The sequence below is a fragment of the Zeugodacus cucurbitae genome, chromosome 5, assembly GCF_028554725.1.
Source record: "Zeugodacus cucurbitae isolate PBARC_wt_2022May chromosome 5, idZeuCucr1.2, whole genome shotgun sequence".
Taxonomy (NCBI): Eukaryota; Metazoa; Arthropoda; class Insecta; order Diptera; family Tephritidae; genus Zeugodacus; species Zeugodacus cucurbitae.
Window position 1 is genome coordinate 28371970 of NC_071670.1, and position 20186 is coordinate 28392155.

The 20186-nt window shown below is 32.6% G+C and overlaps 2 protein-coding genes and 1 long non-coding RNA gene across 7 annotated transcripts; 2 read left to right on the forward strand and 1 right to left on the reverse strand.

The window, feature by feature from the left end:
- The first annotated feature begins 6841 nt into the window (after positions 1-6841).
- On the forward strand, positions 6842-10774 carry LOC128921940 (uncharacterized). Of its 2 annotated transcripts, none has more exons than XR_008471250.1 (2): positions 6842-7071; positions 10452-10774. It is a non-coding gene; the product is annotated as an uncharacterized LOC128921940 (long non-coding RNA). The 2 variants fall into 2 exon arrangements; XR_008471249.1 differs by lacking the exon at positions 6842-7071 and adding an exon at positions 7419-7971.
- Positions 10027-12310, reverse strand: LOC105215378 (cell cycle control protein 50A). Its single transcript, XM_011189252.3, has 7 exons — positions 12080-12310; positions 11661-11929; positions 11223-11424; positions 10958-11157; positions 10764-10899; positions 10527-10692; positions 10027-10371 (listed from the first exon to the last, which is right to left on the reverse strand). Exons 1-7 carry the CDS (start codon positions 12132-12134, stop codon positions 10326-10328), a joined length of 1074 nt encoding a protein of 357 aa, XP_011187554.1. The 5' UTR covers positions 12135-12310; the 3' UTR covers positions 10027-10325.
- Positions 12311-12991: 681 nt separating this feature from the next.
- On the forward strand, positions 12992-19816 carry LOC105215376 (REST corepressor). 4 transcript variants are annotated; one of them, XM_054230993.1, is made up of 11 exons: positions 12992-13128; positions 13855-14135; positions 14207-14254; positions 14319-14453; positions 14747-14961; positions 15062-15229; positions 16799-17208; positions 17333-17534; positions 18048-18212; positions 18278-18652; positions 18713-19816. In XM_054230993.1, exons 2-11 carry the CDS (start codon positions 13952-13954, stop codon positions 18809-18811), a joined length of 2001 nt encoding a protein of 666 aa, XP_054086968.1. In that variant the 5' UTR covers positions 12992-13128; positions 13855-13951; the 3' UTR covers positions 18812-19816. The 4 variants fall into 4 exon arrangements, with proteins under 4 accessions (XP_054086968.1, XP_011187551.1, XP_011187552.1 ...); XM_011189249.3 differs by lacking the exon at positions 12992-13128 and adding an exon at positions 13152-13497; XM_011189250.3 differs by lacking the exons at positions 12992-13128; positions 16799-17208; positions 17333-17534 and adding an exon at positions 13179-13497.
- Positions 19817-20186: the final 370 nt, after the last annotated feature.

The following is a 20186-nucleotide window of genomic DNA, read 5'->3' on the forward strand; positions in this document are numbered from 1 at the left end:
AAATGTGGTTATTCCCAGTTGTATTTCAACTACAAGGAAGCCCTTCACAAGGCAGCTAACAAGCGAACACAGTTAGATTGCCATATGACGGACCGGCTTGGAATTTACTTATACAGTTTTTTTAAGAACCTTGGACACTTCCTTTCTATGCCGAGTAAAAACCGCGACTGAGTATAAGCTGGTCCGTAGACGGCGAGTTTTATACAAACAAATTCATTGCGCGGCATTCTAGTATTCCAATGTTGCTGTTAAACTTAGATTAAGAACTCTTTGCATCATTTATTGTTCAAAATGTCTACGTACAGAGGAGGCGGCGATTTATCAGCAAAACCACGCCTGCGCCGTTGCCGAAGTCTGGCTGTGTGTGCATTGACTTATCGGCTAAGTGCCAACCACAGGCGCAGAAGTTACGAATTCCTTGGCGACGAATGCATACCCACATATGTATGTTTGCGCAGTATAACTGTATATGCATACGTAGAAGTACTACGCGTGATAAAATGGAAGCTAAATTCTTGAGAATAAAAAACTATAGAAATTATTTTGAAGTGTATAATTACAAAAATAATAAAAAATCTTTACTGATATCCAAGTGTTAGCGTTTTTTATACATATTTATAACCCCCACACACCCATATGGCACATATATAACCCCCCTTAGCCGCACACAAATGAGAATATATAGAATATACGTATGTAAGTATGTATTCATACATATATAGTATATGAATAGGTATATAATAGTATAAATGTTGGGCTTCTATATAGATGATCTTGCATATGAGATTAGTTATGTACATACATATATTTGTATACTCTCACAACACGTTGCACAGAGAATATTATAGTTTCGTTCACATAACGGTTGTTTGTAAGTATAAAACTAAAAGAGTGAGATATAGGGTTATACATACATATACAAAAAAGTGATCAGGATGACGAGCGGAGTTGAAATCTGGCCTATTTATTCCTTTTTTAGAGAGATCTTGTTCTTCTAATAATGTGCCTATGTGATAAAAATTGGTAAATCAAGCAATTTCGATGTAATAAGTTAAATGTGTCGTTATTCCTGATAAAATGCAACATGAAAAATGTAATCACCTTTTCACAAATATCGTTGTAACACAAAATATGTCGTTATTTTGTAAAAAAATGAGACTAATTCTGGCACAACTGTCGTTATTGTGGTAAAAATAATGCAATATAACAAGTTGAATAACGGCACATTCTTATTTCTCGATTTATTTTTCTACCTATCAGAATAGAATTTGTACACAGTATGGACGATGATATTGCAATCATTGCTGCATACTCAACTAAAAAATCGCGATTTTGAGTTATGACACTATTTATGTAAATGAACGATATGCATATAATTATTGTGGACTTTAAGACAAATATATGGATGAAATCGTGTGTTATCTTAATAAAATTAAATAAATAATTCGGTTGCACTCTTTAATTTTATTAAGTTTGAGTGATTTTTTTTCCCGACCACGCCGAGGCATGCGTTGCTGTTGCAGTCACTTTCGAGTTTGGTTTTAATTTCAACACACATTTTCGTTGGAAAGGGAATAGTTTTGTAATAGTACTATATTCATGTTTACTCGAGCCATAAAGTTAAAAATGCTTTAAAAAGAATTTTGAAAAATAAATGATAATAAATTACATATCTGCTCAAATTAGATAAAATTACGGCTTACATTCTAATATTGGTTTGAACCCACCTAGACCTGCTGCTTAACATCATATATTTTTGCGAAGCAATAGTAAAAAATTATAGTTATAACAATATAGTATAACTAGTTAAAATCAATTTTCTTAAAATTAAAAATTGGTTCAATTAGTTTTACAACTATTTCTAGAGTTAACCGTTACATTGAAAGCGTAATCATAATCAATTATATTAGGGTACTGAACTTAGGATATTTTCTACTAGCTAGTATAAAAATAGAATAGATAATCAAAAATCTTTATTTTCTGATGTATTTGCGAATAAATTTGTATACTATGTAAGTTAGCTTTAACATATGTACGTGTTCCTTTATCTACATCCCGATTTTCTGCAATAGTTAAAACACATGACCGTAAGTTGCCATTAAATGTATAACCTATTAATACAGTTGAGTAAACCTTAAAATATGTTAAGAACAGTTGTATTTATGATACCTTGATAGATAGATATTTATTTCGAGTCTTTAACACATCTTTAGCACTCCTATTCATTTCTTTTCATAGAATAAATAAAGTTGAATGAATATATTCCGATTGAACTATAACGGTAATACCTTAATATAGAACACTTGCTCCATATCATAAATCATAAAACATTTGTAATTACACATTCTTAAATATAATTGTAATTAATTGATGAGATATCGTATGAATATCTCAATATAAAATCCTCCATATATTACAAAGATACAAATGAGGCAACATTAGCAACAACAGCTGGTCTGTAGTAGTAGTAGTAGCTAAATCGTCTCAGAGACACCGGAAAAAAATCAAATCAAAACGGTGTGAATGTTCTGACTAGACTAAGGTATTTAGCTGTATTGTAAAAAATTAATATGTATACGGAACAACAATAAAATGTGAAATTTAAATTATTTTAGGCTCGCAATTCGCAAATGTGTACTGCCCTGGTTTTAACTAGTTCACGTTTCGTGCGTGCGCTGTATATAAGTACATATGTAGGACCATGACTATTCAGTTAAGTTACTTAAAAAAGTGCGGGAAAATAATGTATTAAACTTAGCTGCGAAATTAGTACCCAATCTGTTAATGTTGGTATAATTGCCACTAAAACTCTTTACTTTTTTCCTACATACTATTTCTGATAGCTTTCAAAAGTACTGTTTAGACTTTGAAGTATTCAAGGTCAGTGCATAAGAGTACTTGTGGATCGTTTTTCAACGTACGGTATACTTTGGATGTGACTAAATCAAAAAGTATATAACGAATATACTATATGCGCCTTTCGTGGTCAATTTAACGTTACGTCACGTTACACAAAATGATTGCAATTACATATATGTACATATGTATATATATGTAGATAGATAGTACGGCTAATGTCGTTGTCAATTATGATATTCATGACTAGGGATGCAAATGATGTATCGATGTTTTTGAAACATCGATGTTTTCGTCAAAAAGCATCGATGTTGGCCATCGATGTCTCGAATCTAAAAACATCGATGCATCGATGTCACTTTCAACGATGTTTTATGTCGATGTTTTATATAAAAATTTGACTTCACACCTTCACACTTTTTCGGGTATTAACTCGAAACCCTCTATTTGGATACGCTTTATTACATTGGAATTCGATTTTTGTAAAATACGGAAAATTCGTTAAGGGAATGTGCGCTTGGACAATACTGCGGTTACTTTTATGATTTATTTGTACAATTTAATTCTGGCGTAGGCTACTGCGTTAGATCAGAGATTCAAATTACTGCTTACTGCATTTTAAAGATGCTATGGCTAAAAGAAATACTTTTTCTTTGCTTCATAAAAAATTCAAAGGATCGCGCTGTTACAACGGAATCTTCGGATGAGTGTGAAACAGAATATTTGTTTAATATTTGGAACCAGAATAAACATTTGGTCCACCAAAAGGTGAAATGTAAGCTGTCAAATTTATCTACAATTACAGGTACGGAAGGTTGGTTGGAAAGTGTATCTCGGCTGTTATCCCTTCCAATCAGAAGCCAAAAGAGTTTGGGTTGACATGAATACTGTGTTTCCGGAGTTGTATAAATAGGCTTATTAATATTTACACATTGTGGCCACTACAGTGCCGAGTAAACGACCGTTTTCTAAACCTAGGGCAACTATCACGCAGAAGTAAAATCTAAAAGAAATGACAGTGAAAAAACTTTCCGTGTCGTTGTTTTGAAAAAACTTTAATGGACATATAATGCTAAGTGAAATAAAATGTATCAACTTAAGACGTACTACATTTCATTTATTTATGCTTCTGCTTCTGTATCCCTTAGCTTTTCACACTAAATTTAAAATAAGTTAAAAAAGTTCAAAAATACATCGATGTTTCGATGTATCGATGTTTTAATGGCCGATATTTTTGATTTCGATGGGTTTTGAAGAAACATCGATATTCATGACACGTTCCCCGATCTCGATGTTTTTGGAATTTGTAATGTTAATTAATTTAAAACATGGGAGTTATTTAGATGTTAGTTGAATCTTTGGATTCCTTTGTGAACTACAGTGGCCTCGCGAAAACTCGAACGTTCGGAAACTTGAAAATTTTTTCTTCTCCATTGGCTACTTTAAAACTCGAATAAAATATGATGGCTCTAAAACTCGTACAAAAAATGCCCATTATTTTATATGCGAAAACATTTTTTATACCCTGAACAGGGTATATTAAGTTTGTCACGAAGTTTGTAACACCCAGAAGGAAGCGTCGGAGGCCCTATAAAGTATATATATAAATGATCAGTATGTTGAACTGAGTTGATTTTGCCATGTCCGTCTGTCTGTCCGTCTGTCTGTATATATACGAACTAGTCCTTCAGTTTTTATGATATCGTTTTGAAACTGTTGTTATTTTATCTTCAAGAAGCTGCTCATTTGTCGGAACTGCCGATATCGGACCACTATATCATAAAGCTGCCATACAAACTGAACGATCGGAATCAATGGCTTGTATGTATATCTTCACGAAATTTGGTGTGAGTTATTGTTCATAGTAATAATTTAATCGCCGAAAAAATTGTTCAGATCGGTTCACTATAGCATATAGCTGCCATACAAACCGAACGATCGGAATCAATGGCTTGTATGGAAAATTTTCGCATTTGACGTGGTATCTTCAAGAAATTTGACATGGATTTACTGCTTAAGGTATTAATATAATCTCCGAAGAAATTGTTCAGATCGGTTAACTTGTTTCTAGCAAACAACCCGGCTAAAAATAATAAGTAAAATGTTTTATTTTTTTTTTCTTACTTTTTCTTACGTCTTTAGATTTGCTTAAACACATAGTTACTAAAAGAAATGCACCTGTAAAGGGTATATTAGCTTCGGTACAGCCGAAGTTAACGTTTTTTCTTGTTTTTTCCTTATTTTTACTTAACTTGATGGATGCTGTTACATTTTTGGATAAACTTGGATAATTTGGTGAAGTGCTGGAAAAATATTGGAAGACGATGACGAAGATGATGTTCCGCTTAATGTTTTCAAAAACCAAATGGAAGCAGAAGCTAAAAAATTGGAAAAAGAAGCTGCAAATATTCTCGAAGGCTTAAATCCTGAGGTGTGGTGGTTATTCAAAATAAAAAACTCTTTGACAAAAACATATTTTTATTACGTTACTTTTACAAAAGAAGTAATAAATAACTGGAATAACGACCTGATTGCAGAGGAACCCATTGAAGAAAGCAATTCTGAAGATGAATTTGAGGCGAAAGGTGAAAATGAACCAGAACACATAAGTTCATCCGAAGGAGTATCAATTTTGAGCAAAGCTATACAATTAATGTGCTGCAATCATTGCGCGAAAAGGCCGTATTGAATTCGGTAGAAAATAAGAAACGGCAAACAGAAATCACTGCTTTTTTCTAACAATTAGAAAACAACCTACCTCTTACATACACATGTTCCTTGTATTATTTAAGAAAACTTAAATAAAATTGTTCGAATAAACTAGTCATGAATCACTAAACATCAAACCACATTGTAATATTTTGAATATTATTCTGGAATAATTCGTTAAGTCGAACAGATGTGGTTTTCATTACTTCGAGTTTTCGCGAGTGCACTGTATGCACTATGCATATCAAATACTATACTTTACTATAACATTACACAACCCTGCAACCTCAATTGGTAAATGATCACAATGGTACAACAATAATTGTACTTTAAAACTCTAAAGTTTTGTTCACATTTATAATCGACCACTCTTTATGTATTTGAATATTTTTCTAAATTTTAAGTGTGCATACATATCTGTCAAATTTTTGAGTATTCGAAGCCAAATTCAACAAATCAAAGACCATGAAAATCGGTCCAGTAATTCATGAGTCGTAGACATTGAAACTAATTCGATTTTATTTTGTTTATAGATAAAAATTGAATTTATTTAATCAGTTTATTTAAATTCAGAATTTAATAGCGATAACTACCCTTTTCGAACAAATTTTGCATTATAAGCTGTCTTAAAACACTTTAGTATGATATACAATTTATGTATTTTTTTTTTGTAAAATATGAAATCTGCTAAACAATTTATTTCCTTTGACCTTGTATGTCGCCATACCGGTTAAATTAAAAATGAAATGCCAAATATTTTATCGAAAAAACTGCCATCGCTTCTAAGCAAATCAAATTCCAGCTAATTTTTGGCAAAACCCAAAGAAATGTAATCACAAAAGCTGTGTGTCGCCAACCGCTTTTAATATTAATATTAATTTTTTTTGTTCGTTAAAATCGAGCAACTATGCGTTCTTGCAGATAAAATAAAATATATATATGTACATATATGTATGTATGCACGTATGTACGAGTGTAGCCCGGTGTACTATCAAGTTATACATATATGTTTGTACATGCATAATATGTATTTACATATGTATGTATATATTATTTATTGTATGTACATACATACATATATGTTTGTTGGATTATCCGTTAGTGTTGTTTGTAAATTACTTAAAACCGATATTCGCTTATATAATCGTTTAGCGAATTTACAATAAACACAAATATTTTAGGTCACGTGCAATTGTTATATACATATGTATGTATGTACTTATGTACACACATATGTACATATGTATATATACAAATACAATCCCATATAAATATATAACAACAATGTATACTGCTTTATATGTATATATACTTTGCATACTATATATAATGTATTATATACATTTTCAACCTTGCACAATCTACATATGCATTATATAGCACAACCGTTTTGACTATGTACATATGTACATATGTATAATGTACTGTATTTACTTGTATATTTGCATACTTTTCTGTAATAGTACGTGCTGTGGCAACATTTAAAAACGTTATTGGCGCACATATGTAAGTATATTATTTACATATTTATTATTTGTTTTTAGTTAATTTTAGTAAATGTATATACATTCACACACACTTACATATATATATACATAAATACATATATTGTGCGTACTCGTAGAGTATATTGTCCGTCCAATTATACAAGCATTATCCAAACTAAACTGACCAACATGACTCACAATTGATAAACACTTGATATTTTCACAAGAATTATTTGTTTTTTGCTGAGGCAAAACACTGTAGTTTAGCTTTTAATTACACAATATCCCAGCTATTGAGCTAATTATTTATATGGATATAGAATATTATTGTTTCATTTATTTTGTCATGCTGCACTGAAGGTTTGTTGTCGCTGCTGTTTTGCTGCTCTTCACACTCTGTGTGCTCGTGGCCGCAGTTCAAATCAAAACACTACATCGCGTAAAATCCACGAGCGTATATGAAAATAACAAAACGAGAAATACTCATGCATATATGAATATATATCATAATATATGTACATAGTATACATATATATACATTTGTAAATACAGCGCTTTGCAACGCCACCCACCCCTCCACCAACATTTCATCCTGTTCAACGTCGAACTTTGGGGCACAGGCCTAGCGTGGTGTCTACTGCGTCTGCGCCTGTTTGGGTAGACGTTGTCCTTTTTTCCGCTGCCGTTACGCCACCATTGACGCTCCCCTCTCGTGTCGTGCTCTGAAATTGGGGTACTGGCATTTCTTTTGAAATCGATACTCGGCACATACGCTTTGGCACAATGTTTACAGCGAGGCGGCACTCCAATAGATGAGCTCGGCGTGGCGCCACAAAGCCAAAAGGCTGTGCCACAAAGTGTCCTTCAAAATCGGTAGTCAGCAGTACGGACGGGTCGAGCGTCCGATATACCTGTGCTGGTAAGTGACAACAGTGCATTATCACAGACACATAGCAGTAGGGTTACAAATTTCCGTCCAAATTTTGCCGTAATTTCAATCAATATCATTGAAATTTTTAATAATTTCATCTTCATAAATAGTTCATATCCCACTTTTTTTAACCGGTCCAAGCAGGGTTAGAACGTCGAAATAACTGTTGTAGGAATTGATATCCCTCTTGTCGACATATGTAAGTTGTTAATAAGTTCAATAATAACGGTTTTGAGGTCTGGTCACTGATGTTGATAAATGAAGATCACAGTGAACTTTACTGAGTAGCCTATAAAATCGGAGACTATAGTTAATATATTATCCATCTAGATTTAACTGTTTAAAACAGCGGCAAAAAGTGTTTTTAATTCTTGCATAGACTTTAGAAAGGTTATAATGATGACTTAAACTTGGATTTTATATGAATGTGTCCAAATTATACTGTGTCTATCTCATAGGTTTAGGCAATTCAATCAAATAATCCGCCGCCTGTCTTGAAATCCAAGGTCTGTGCATATATACACTATTTTCAACTATTTATACGAGTATGTATATTTCCTCTGTCACTGAAATTTTCCTAAACGGCCGGAGTGATTTTAATGGAATTTTTGTGTCTTCAGATGGATTTCAGAATGATTTTAGATTTACAATTCGGCCCAATTTAAATTGTTTATTTCATTTTTTTGTATTCATTAAATTCATTTATAAAATGTTGTTGATTTTGGAATGTTTTTCACATTCGGAAAATTTAATTAAAAATTAATTGTATGAAGTTATAATATATTTGACTGCAAGAGCATTTTTGCAACATGGTGACTACCACAGATGAATTAGTATTTACATATATATGTATAATGAATAGTATACAGTGGAACTTCTCTAACTCGAATCACTATAATCCACAAAAAAACATCGAGTTAGAGAGACTTCGAGTTATAGAAATTTTCATTGAAACATAAATTTTTCAAAAGGGTATACAATATAGATTTCGCATAACCTTTTATTTAAATACGTTAAAATATGTATTCTGTAACTTTGTTTGTTGCAGTTTGCTATTAATTGGCTGTTGATGTCTGTATCTCATGCTTTTGTTACACGATTTATGAAATCCATTAGAGTAATGTCATATTTTTTATTTTCCTCCATACGATATAGGAACTGTGTTAAAATTGTGTCTCGAAAGTAAAATTCTAAATTTTGTATTATGCTCTGGTCGAAAAGTTCGATTTATGGAAGGAAATTTGTGTGAAATTTGATTTCTAAACGCTGTTGCCCATTCAAAAGTTCGAGTTATGGAGATCTTCAACTACATATACAGATTTTTGAAATAATTATATGTACAAATTCGCAAAAAATTTAGATTTTTCTTTTCAAGTTGTTAAATATTCTGGTTTTAAAATTCAAATTTCGTGGAATGCCACCACATAATTAGCGATTAAAGATGGTCTGACGTTTGTATAATTTTGCTTCGAAGTTTGAATGGTTCGAAATCGTGTATGGCACGAGACATGTTGTAAAAAAATATTGAACAAATATTGAAAACCATCGACTTTGTTTCCTCAAGGCTTAACCAAAAATGGTGTACATCAATATAATTACCATAAGTTCAATTCTTGTACATTAAATAAGCTTTTAATCAAAATGAATAGTTTTAGCTCTAACTTGTTCGCTTTTATTTCACAAGAATCTAGTTTTTAGTCAAAACAACCTCACACTTAACATTTCACTTGGGTCATACTCACACTCACGCGAGTGGTCAAATAAGCCCCAACAGAAAACAATCGGAGTCATATCTGGCTAAAACTTATGATATCCAAACCATCAAGGACCTCCCTATCCTTACCCAGCTCCAATACCCCTACACAATCTTCTTCGACAACAATGTTTGCATTTAGCTGTTTTTGTATATATGTATATATAATGTATTTTCTTTTACATAAATCTATTCATGGAATACTTAAATTGTATTGAACATATGGAAATAATCAGAAACAGAAACATTTTTTTCGTTAATTGTTTTATTAAAATATTTCAAGTGAAGACTACATTGATAAGCAGGTACAATTTAATAAAAACATCGTGTAAACAATAATTTAAGTAAAGATTTTTTGATAATACTACATAGTTTGAAAAGAAATGAAGCATCGGAAACAATAAACTGAAATAATGAATAAATATCAACAAATTTCGCCAACGAACTTGAATGTTCTACAGTTATTATAATAGCTTTAAGTCATTCACATGTATAGCATTTTAAAGCCTCAAACTAAGTGCATACATCAAAATTATTTTGAGATAAGCATTTCGGCATGCCACCTCACATCAGCGCTATTGTTGTGCGATTACGAATAGGGTGTGCGCGGATTGACGTTTATCATTTCCGTAGTGCTGTAATGTAGAATACAAAAAAAATTATTATGAGTAATGCATTTTACGTTATCTACAAATTTATCTTTTTATATTTTAAGGCATTTTAACCAAATAGAAACGGATAAGAACTCAACATTATCAACATAAAAGTTCTTTTGCGTATTTTTACTAACCTCTTGCTGCATTTGATATGTATGAACAACAAGGCGATACCCAGCACCAGACATATGGAGCCAACAACAATGTATGCAATGCCAAGGAAGGGATTTTTGCCGCCCAGTAGAGACGTTGTTGATAAGATCATTTTCTTTGAACCATCAAATGACGTCACAGGATATTCTAACCGCAAAAATGCAAAATATGTATGAAAGAAATATGCAGTGAATAAATGTTATATTATTAGTACATACGATAAACAGTATTAAGAGTATAACGACCCTTCTTCAAACCATTTTTAAAAGCTGGTTGGGAATGGTCAACGCGTCGGTAAAGTTTACGAAAACTGGGCAACGCTGCTGTACGCATCCACACAATTAAATCTTCATTCTATAATTAAAATGTATATAGATACATATATTGTGTTGTAATATGAAATGTAACAAACTTGGAATCCATTATTTTCGGGATTTTTGGGATCCAGTTGCCACAGTTCTTTTTGCCAAAACTTTGGTTTACTAAAGTGCTGCAGAGCCACGGTTAAATTTCCTGGGGGATTCTTGAATTTAATTTGCTTATCGGATGGCCAGGCAATGCCAGTATTGAGAAGTGGCACCTCTACTCCATTGAATTTTAGTGTTAAGGTATCTATGTTTGTAGATAGTTAGATTTTAGCAAGTATTAGAAACAACAGACACTTTTACACTACTAACCGTTGAAAAGGGAATTGGCAATGGCTCCACACGGCGCAATAGGTATATCCTCACCATTCTCTTCAGCATAAGCGAACGGTATGCAGTCTGTCGATGGACGCGAAGACAAACGGCCTAATAACTGTTCATCATCTCGAGACTTTACATAGCGTCGATGATTTTGATAATAATTGCTAAGACCATAATACATGTAAACGTTTCCCTGAAAGGTATTAATATATAGCATTATTTATAACTTTTGTCATGAAACAAGCGTCTAAAATTCATAATGTAAGTGGATATAACTATGTATTATCCAAGAGTAACGATTAGCATTGAATTTCAAAAACGTAAGTAACAAATGGTAAAATTTTTAGGAAATCGTGATCATTTCGATTAGAAATTGGAACCTTTTCATTTGTGGTTTTCTTATTTAAATTTACTATTTGAAAAGCTTACTGTAAACTCCTTTGGCAATTCAAATTCAATTTCACAATTACAGGATCCAGTAACATTTGCAGTTAAATATTCCGCACAGGTCATGTTGTATCCAACCCTTTTGCAGTTGGTATAGTCGTAAACAAATTCGCTAACTTCATCTGAAAAATATAGCAATGCCACTCCTACAGGTATGAACAAAATTCCAATGACGAAAAATGTTGGCAAAACAGTGCCAGCTGTTAAAACTGGCTGCCATGCAGGAAGTCGCTGCTGCTTGAAAGCCGAATCTGAAGTGGAAGATAAATTCAAAATAAGCCTAATTTCACATCTACGCACATGTACTGAGTTAAAGGTATTATTGATTTAAGTAATCAATAGCATTAGTCATTGCTTACCGCCACACGTCCCTCCCAACTTATTATAACTAAGAGACTTACCTGAAGGTTTTTTAGATTTCTGTTGCACTCCTTGAGTTTCAACTTCTGATGCCATTTCTTGAGAACTTGCTGATATTTGCAAGTTAAAATTATTAAATTAAGACCCTCAAAAATAGTTTAATAAATTTTTTTTAATATTTACTAAATGAAATACTGATTTGCAATTAAGATCACAATAAAAAAGCCAAACATTTTACGACCACTTTTTCGAATGTCAAATTATGACAGATGTGTAACATATGTGAATAGCAGTGTTGGAAATCTTACACTTTAGCAGTAACGATACCTGAATATATCAGATACATTCAAGTGAAGGTTTTATTGTTTAGCGATTTATAAAAAAAAACATATTTAGGTATATAAAGAAATTCGGCATATCATGCTAAGAATGTTCAGAGTTAAGCACATTTATGCCATGTTGAGTAATACATTAAGTTACTTATTTATAATGCTTCTGTGTTTATGTTTCCCAAATGTAATATTTTTTCTTAAGTGCGTAAATTAATACAATTTAAAGTAGAATTAAATTAATGTTATGGTTGGAAGTAATCCAAATAATAGTAATATATTTGATATATAATTTAATAAATTTAACTCAACCGAAACAAACCCTGACTTTTATCCGGCAAAGAATTGCCATCTCAACAGCATTCCCTCGGTCAGATGAAGATATACGTTTGCATCAGGTATCTATCTCTATTTACTTGTAACAAGAGTATAATATTTAGTATTTTAATATTAATTAATTAATTTTATTAATTATATATATTATCGATTCTTTTAATTACATTATATAATTTTTAATAGTTTAATATCTCTAATCGTAGTGCTAATTAATCAGCTTACTAAACATAGCTAAGACAATGATGCAGCGCTGAATTGTAAAACTACTAATGTACATTGAACATACCCTGGACAGATATCGTAAATTCAAAATATATATGTCATTTAAAAATTAAATGTAATATTACTCAAATAATATTGGTTTAAATCCTTCACTTATAAAGAAAATTTAGTAAGGATATTTATTTTGTCAAAAATAATTATATGTAAGTGTGTGCGTTTATTTCATTTACTAGAGTTACGTACATATTAACTGTGGTCGTTTTCATAAGTGAACTGTAAATTCAGCAATGCGCTTACAAAGCAGCGGCTGAGAAATTTACCTGCCCATTCATTGTGATTGTGGCAAGAAGCGAGGTTGTTGCAGTTGTTTCTTGGGACGCTCTCGCATTTTAAATAGTTTGACTACTATTGCCGGAGATAATACTATCTGAACGGTTGTAGGATCTAAATTAATACAAGAGTGACGGTGGAACGGATTTAAAGTGTTGCAGTAGTATTTGATTTAGTGATAAACGAACCTACCAAGCCTTCTTAGCTAAATCAACGTCGTTACACTAGGAGAAATAGAGAAGGTAAACTTTTAAAAACTTATGTTGTTGTGTGCTTGATTTGTGTTAAAAAATAGTGAACGAAATTGAATTTTTGAAAATATGAAAAATGAACAGCTCAGCTGGGAAACTGAATGTCGCTTTTGTTTCACCGCGTTTGAAGAATTTACGATCTACGGTTGTTCAAAAGTGAGCTGTAAAAGTGGTAAATGACACTGGGCGAAACCACTGAATGGCCTTTTTTGTCGCATCGTTTGCTTGCTTCTTCTTATTCACTTTCTTTGCTCTGCGCTGAAACGACTTCTCAGTTTATTTCAATTTGCAAATTCAGTGTGTAAAATTTGAAAAAACTAAGCCTGATCCTTTATTAATACATTATAGAACGAAATATCCCATTTAATTGCGTGGGATACGGAAAAAATTACGCAAAAGCTCAAAACTGGAGAAACAAAATCGTGTAAAATTGATTCGAGACAAGATGGTCCTGGCTGAAAGAAATTCAGAACTGGTACGTAATGGGAGACGATCACGCGGTCCAAGTCCAAATGGACATGGCGTAGGCGTTGCCGGGGGTGGTACAGTAGGTGCAAGCTCTAATATTGGGAACAGTGCAGGTGCTGGTGGTGCCGGAACTCCGGAAACTAGTTCCGACGATGACAATTGTGAGTCAGAAACTTATAAAAAATCTTCTGTGAGCAAATACTAATTTCTGCTTCTTTTTTTTTTTACTTAGCAATTAAGCGCAATGGAAAATCCAAAGCTAAGCAGAGTGAATATGAAGGTTAGTTGAAGAAATGTAATAAAAAAATTGCGAAAATATTTAGTATTTAAAAATATATTTTCAGAAAAAATTCGTGTTGGTCGCGACTACCAAGCTGTGTGTCCAGCTTTAATACCAGAAAATGACCGTAAACCAGAGGGCTTGAATGATCGAGCACTGCTGGTATGGTCACCTACTAGGGAAATACCCGATGCAAAACGTAAGTAGGATTTATTTTTTAAGTTTAGCATTTACGCACTATGATATTGAGCAATTTAATAATGCCTTAAGTCTACCTTTAATGGTAAAAACTATATTAATAATTATCCTTTTGTTTGAAAACAAATTGACAATATATACATATAAGTGATATTCGATTATATTTTGCAAATGATGAATAAAGTAGAAATATTATAGGAACTCAATTATATTTTAAAGTATATCTTAAAGTTATATTAATAAAAATTATCAAATTATATGTAAAAATTAATTTAATTAATTTGTATATTTTAGTTGAAGAATATATATCAGTCGCTAAAGAGAAATACGGTTACAATGGTGAACAGGCATTGGGTATGCTTTTCTGGCACAAACATGATTTGGAACGTGCTGTTATGGATTTGGCTAACTTCACACCTTTCCCCGATGAATGGACAGTAGAGGACAAAGTGCTTTTCGAACAAGCTTTTCAGTTTCACGGCAAGAGTTTTCACCGCATTCGGCAAATGGTAATTTTAATATTTATTAAGCAATTTTAAACAATATTAAATCGTCGTCAACGAAGCACTGTATTAATATATGTTGTAAATCTATATCTATCATTTATAGTTGCCCGACAAGTCAATCGCTAGTTTGGTAAAATATTATTACTCATGGAAGAAGACGCGCCACAGGCAAAGCGTTATGGATCGACAGGAGAAAGCAAAAGCAAGTAAAGAAGGTTCAGAAAATGGCAGTGAAAACGGTAGCAATGAAGAATCTGACACAGATGACAAGGTAATTATTAGCTAAAAATATTCGTATATTAGGCATGAGTCAGATTCAAATTGAAATTGGTTTCTCTAGTTTTACAGTGGTTTAACAATAAATGCAAATTTCTATATTTAGTAAATAAAAAAGTAATACAAAATATACAAATGTTAGTTGTATATAATTAGATATTAAATTTTTATTTTGGTTTTAAATTATATTTTGCACTAACATTTATTTATAATTGTATTTATATAACTACCATAGATAATCAGTTATTATGATTTTAAATATAGGGAATCTTATCATAGTAACACATAAGCAGATTAAATCAGGGAGCTCAAAGTAGCTAATTGATGTTAACATTTTAAAGAAAACAAAAATTCGACTCATCAACAAATTACTTACATCTACTTGTACCATAAAAAATGTTTATTTATGTTTAAATAGAAATAACGTTTCGACCACAGTGCACAAAAACAACAATTTTTGATATAATGTTAGTAACCATTATGAAGGACGAGGTGTATTGCATAGCCTTGTGGTCGAAAACCTCCCTCATAGCATCTAAAATGGAGTGCATAGTACACTATACTTAATTGTATGTATTTATTGTTAGTTAATTTTAGCTTTTAAGATCTTATTCATAATTAAAGACTGTTTATAGAATTTCTACTAACAGTAAATGATAGAATAGTATATATACATAGTACATAAATAATTATCAATAAACCATTTATTGTCTGCGAGAAGATTAAACAAAATTCATGTGTTTCTTTCATTTTCGTATCTTTTCGTTACTCTTTATAGTACATACGTTTAAATTGTATTATTTACTGCCTTAAATTTTTAATTTTTTTTTTAATTGGACAGTCTATTTTATAAGTATATGGAGGTAGGGTTTATTTGAAAGAAATTATTTTGTTACTTTCACATCCAAATATTAAACTTATGTACTATAAGTCATGGATCATTCATTCGCCTCAAAAATTTGGAACTGATAAAAAATAATTTCATTTATTTTCAAAATTCATATTAACTGCAAGTCTATGCTATATAATAATTTTTATACTGTCATTTATAATTTTCATTTCATCATTATGCCTCATCCCATCCCATTGCATTTCATTATTATTATTATTGAAACTTTTTTTTGTATTGAAGATCTAGTTCGCCATTCTTGCAAAATATATTTTTACATGTATCAATGAAATTGTAATGCCCCAAAGTTTGGTAGAGAAACTTTTTCGCTGTGTTCAATTCAGATTTATGCAAATGTATGTATGTATATCGGTGTCGCGTCGCGTCCTTGTCTGGTTGTTGTTGCTCGTGCCGTGCCATAATTTAGCCATGCCTTTTCGAGTTGGCATTTTGTTTTCGAACACATGTAATAATTTTGTTTGATGACTTCTTTATGACCTCAGTAGAATTATTTTTGATGCAGATACTAGTTAAATTGTAAATTATGCCAAGTTAACCGGCCTAAACGTTGTCTCTTTCTCTTTATCTCTCTCTCTTTCCTTTCGCAACACGCACACTCGTGACACACAATACCTACCAACAACATTTCAACAAATTACCTAAAACTGCCTTTAGGATCAAGCATTGGCCTCAACTTCCGGATTTCAAGATCCAACGAAAATAGGCTGTGCCACTTCTGCCGATTTACCCAGCAAATTGAATAAATTGAACGAAAACGGTGGTGTTTCTGGTAGCAGCATTGGTGGTGGCGAGGCCGACAGTGATAACATAGCGGCTACTATTTCGTTGAATATGATCGCCTCAGGACGAGACAGTGGCCTAGTTGCCAATGTTGGTGCTCTGGCAGTTGGTATCAAACATCAACGCCAACAGACGCCGCCCAATACGGCGAATACAGATTCGTCATGTTCCAATGCAGACTCAGCAGGTTTGAGCGGTTGTTGCACAAATTGTGGAGTCCCATGTAGTGTGCTTAATGCATCGCCACACGGTAAACTATGTTCAAGTTGCCACCACCATTGGAGGTACATATACATTTCTTGAATTCTTTAATTGAAAACGTAACGTGCTAAATTCTTCTTTATCATTGTATGTCATCGTTGTTGTTGTGTTAAACAAAATCGAAAAACCCTGAATGGCGTGCTGCAGACGTACCGGTAATAAGCGTCCCACTTCCGGTCCATATTTTGGTAAGCGGTCGCGTGATCGCAATGCTGAAAGACATAAACGTAAACCACCGCGCGGCATGTACATCAATCACGACGATATTGTGGCGCTGGCCAGAGCCAATGACAATCAAGACGAACTCCTCGCTAATACAGACAGGGAAATCGTTTCACTATTGAGCCAAGTAAGAAATTGGATTTCGAAATTTCCATTTGAAAAATTGTTTTTATTTTAACTATACATTTTATACATACGTTCCATTGTAAGCGCCAATTTTTATGTTGCTTATATTTAAAGCACACGAGTTACTGAAAACACAACACTATCAAAGTAATCGCACTCTGAAGCAAAATGTTATGTTCCATATTACAGCTGAAAAGGCTAACTGTTTTTGTTGTTATAGCCCAAAAACATTATCGAAATAATTTGAGTTGAAAGCATTTTACTCGTTTAAAATCTGAATCAATTCCGTTTACGTAGACTCGACCGTCTTAAGTTTTCTGCAACCAATTTTCCATAAGTTAAAATCAGGAATAGAAAAACATCAGTCATTGCTCTCATAAATCAGGAACGCTCATATATTAAACTTCATTTCACGCTTGGACGCTTCTCATCATTCATATTTTTCACTCATTCGGTCGAATTGTGTTCTAGAATTATGTGGCAATCGCTTAAATTTCTATTTAATGGTTTTCAGGTGCAACTAAATAAACAAAATATATCCGCGCTAAAGCGTAAGAATTCAGAGGGATTAGACGACATGCGCCCCGTTGAGAACACGAATCGCATCAATTCACGCTGGTCCAACGATGAGATTTTGCTCGTTGTACAGGGTGTGCGCAAATATGGCAAAGACTTTCAGGTAATTTCAAACCACATTGAACTCAACGTTAATTCGTTAAATTGATGCGTAACAACCACTTACAGACAATAGCTGAAACTATTGGCACGAAGACTGAAGCTCACGTACGTACCTTTTTCGTAAGCAATCGTCGGCGTTACAACTTGGACCAGGAACTGAAAAAGTACGAGGCAGAGAAAGAAGAGACTGCAGCAAGTGCTAGTGCTACTGCAGCAGCAAGTGAAACTACTAACAACAGCAATAAAAAAGACGACTCAAAAAAGAGAGAGCTACCTGCGGCAAACGCAGCAGCCAGCGGCGTTAGTGCCATTTCATCTGTTATCGCTGATGAGTCAGATACCACAACCTCAAGTGAAACAACCGCAACAAAGTCTGCCAAAGACGAAGCCAAGTTTAATAATAGCAATATCAACTCACAGAAGGACAACGTTATAATGGAGGTGAGTTAACAATTAAATTACTGAAAAGTCTTTTATAGCGTTTATTCTTTTTCTGTTTAGATTGACTTAGATGCTGATCAGCATGATATGCAACCACCAGCCAAGAAGTTCGCTCTGAACGTGAACGAACAAGATTTCCCCAAAGCCAGTGCCACCTAAATGAGAGTTCATTTAGACACTTAAACAAACAACTGTAGGTCTAAGTTGGAGAATAAATGCTAAATGACACAATGCAGGTGTTTGACACGCCTTAAATTTAAAGCGTATATACACGTGGATATATGCATATATATTTATATACATTAACTAATTGACGATCCATCCTGTTATCCTCATGAAACATGGTAGGAGATAGTGAGAATTTGATATCAATGGAAGTCGACAATGTGTTTAAGATATCAAATGCTTATTTACTTGATACACACTTGATTTAAAATTGAAAACTCGGAACAACAAAACAAATTAGCTACGTGTGGCACGTAAATAGACGTCAGCAAAATCAGCAAAGTCAAGATACCTTTAATTTTAAATAAAGAATTACTCTAAGAATTATATGTTAGGTACAGTTAGTAAACGTGCTCTGTATATACAATATAAATGAGGGCCTATATGGTGTTTAGCATTGCCAAATTAATCTAAAGTTAAATTAAAAGATTATCATATTGACTTCATTAAAAATATATAGGCAACTCGCGCGTAACACCTTGGTTTAGAACATTTAGTAACTATAAGGCAAAATTACATTTTCATTAATCGTACTTTTTATTTCAATCAACTTTTTCATATTGCTTACATTTCTTTCTTTTAATTTGTTATAATACTACTGAATTGTTAAGTATTCCGTTGAAGCACTGTTACAATCATTATTTGTGAATTTTTTCTAACTTATCCTCACTGCAAGTATTTGATTCAGTTTTCTTAAAAATCTCTATACTTCCTGATTGATACTTGACATTTCATATACATAAAAATCATTACCTATTATTACTAAGTGCTTGACTAACATATTCGCATTGCAATTATTAAAAATATCGTATATAACGCAGTGTAATTCTCCGTTGACTTTTTAAATTGCACTGTGTCATAAATTACTTTCTACAAAGAAGTTTTATTGTATTATCATTACAAGTGCACTATAAATAAAATGTAAAATATACTTTCGTATTTATCTTCCTAAATTTGAATTATCAATATTAGTTAATAATAATAGCTTATAATTTTTTAATATCAGTGCTAAATTCTTAAATATCTCATTTTTCAATACCCATACTACGGTCGAAAATGACCCTAGAAACTCGTGCTATCTGAAACAAAATAATTACCATTTACGGTAAAAAATTTTACAAAAGTACCTTTCGGCTTCTTCACGGTTTGGTCGAAGATGGTGGAAAAAAATAGGTGGGGGAGTTTACTGTCGGGAACTTCGCATCAGCCTTAGTTTCAGGCTTTCCGACTATTGCAGCGTTTTTCAAGCGGAAGTGCCCGCTAAAAATAAAAAAAAAATTGTCTTATTAGATAGTACATTATGTTAAAA

Coding starts and splice junctions, on each gene's coding strand:
- LOC105215378 (XM_011189252.3), bottom strand. CDS start 12,134: ATGGCATCAGAAGTTGAAACTCAAGGAGTGCAACAGAAATCTAAAAAA. Junction 11,930..12,079: donor GAAATCTAAAAAACCTTCAG/GTAAGTCTCTTA, acceptor CTTCCACTTCAG/ATTCGGCTTTCAAGCAGCAG. Junction 10,693..10,763: donor TACTCTTAATACTGTTTATC/GTATGTACTAAT, acceptor TTTTGCGGTTAG/AATATCCTGTGACGTCATTT.
- LOC105215376 (XM_054230993.1), top strand. CDS start 13,952: ATGGTCCTGGCTGAAAGAAATTCAGAACTGGTACGTAATGGGAGACGA. Junction 14,255..14,318: donor TAAGCAGAGTGAATATGAAG/GTTAGTTGAAGA, acceptor ATATATTTTCAG/AAAAAATTCGTGTTGGTCGC. Junction 18,213..18,277: donor AATATGGCAAAGACTTTCAG/GTAATTTCAAAC, acceptor AACCACTTACAG/ACAATAGCTGAAACTATTGG.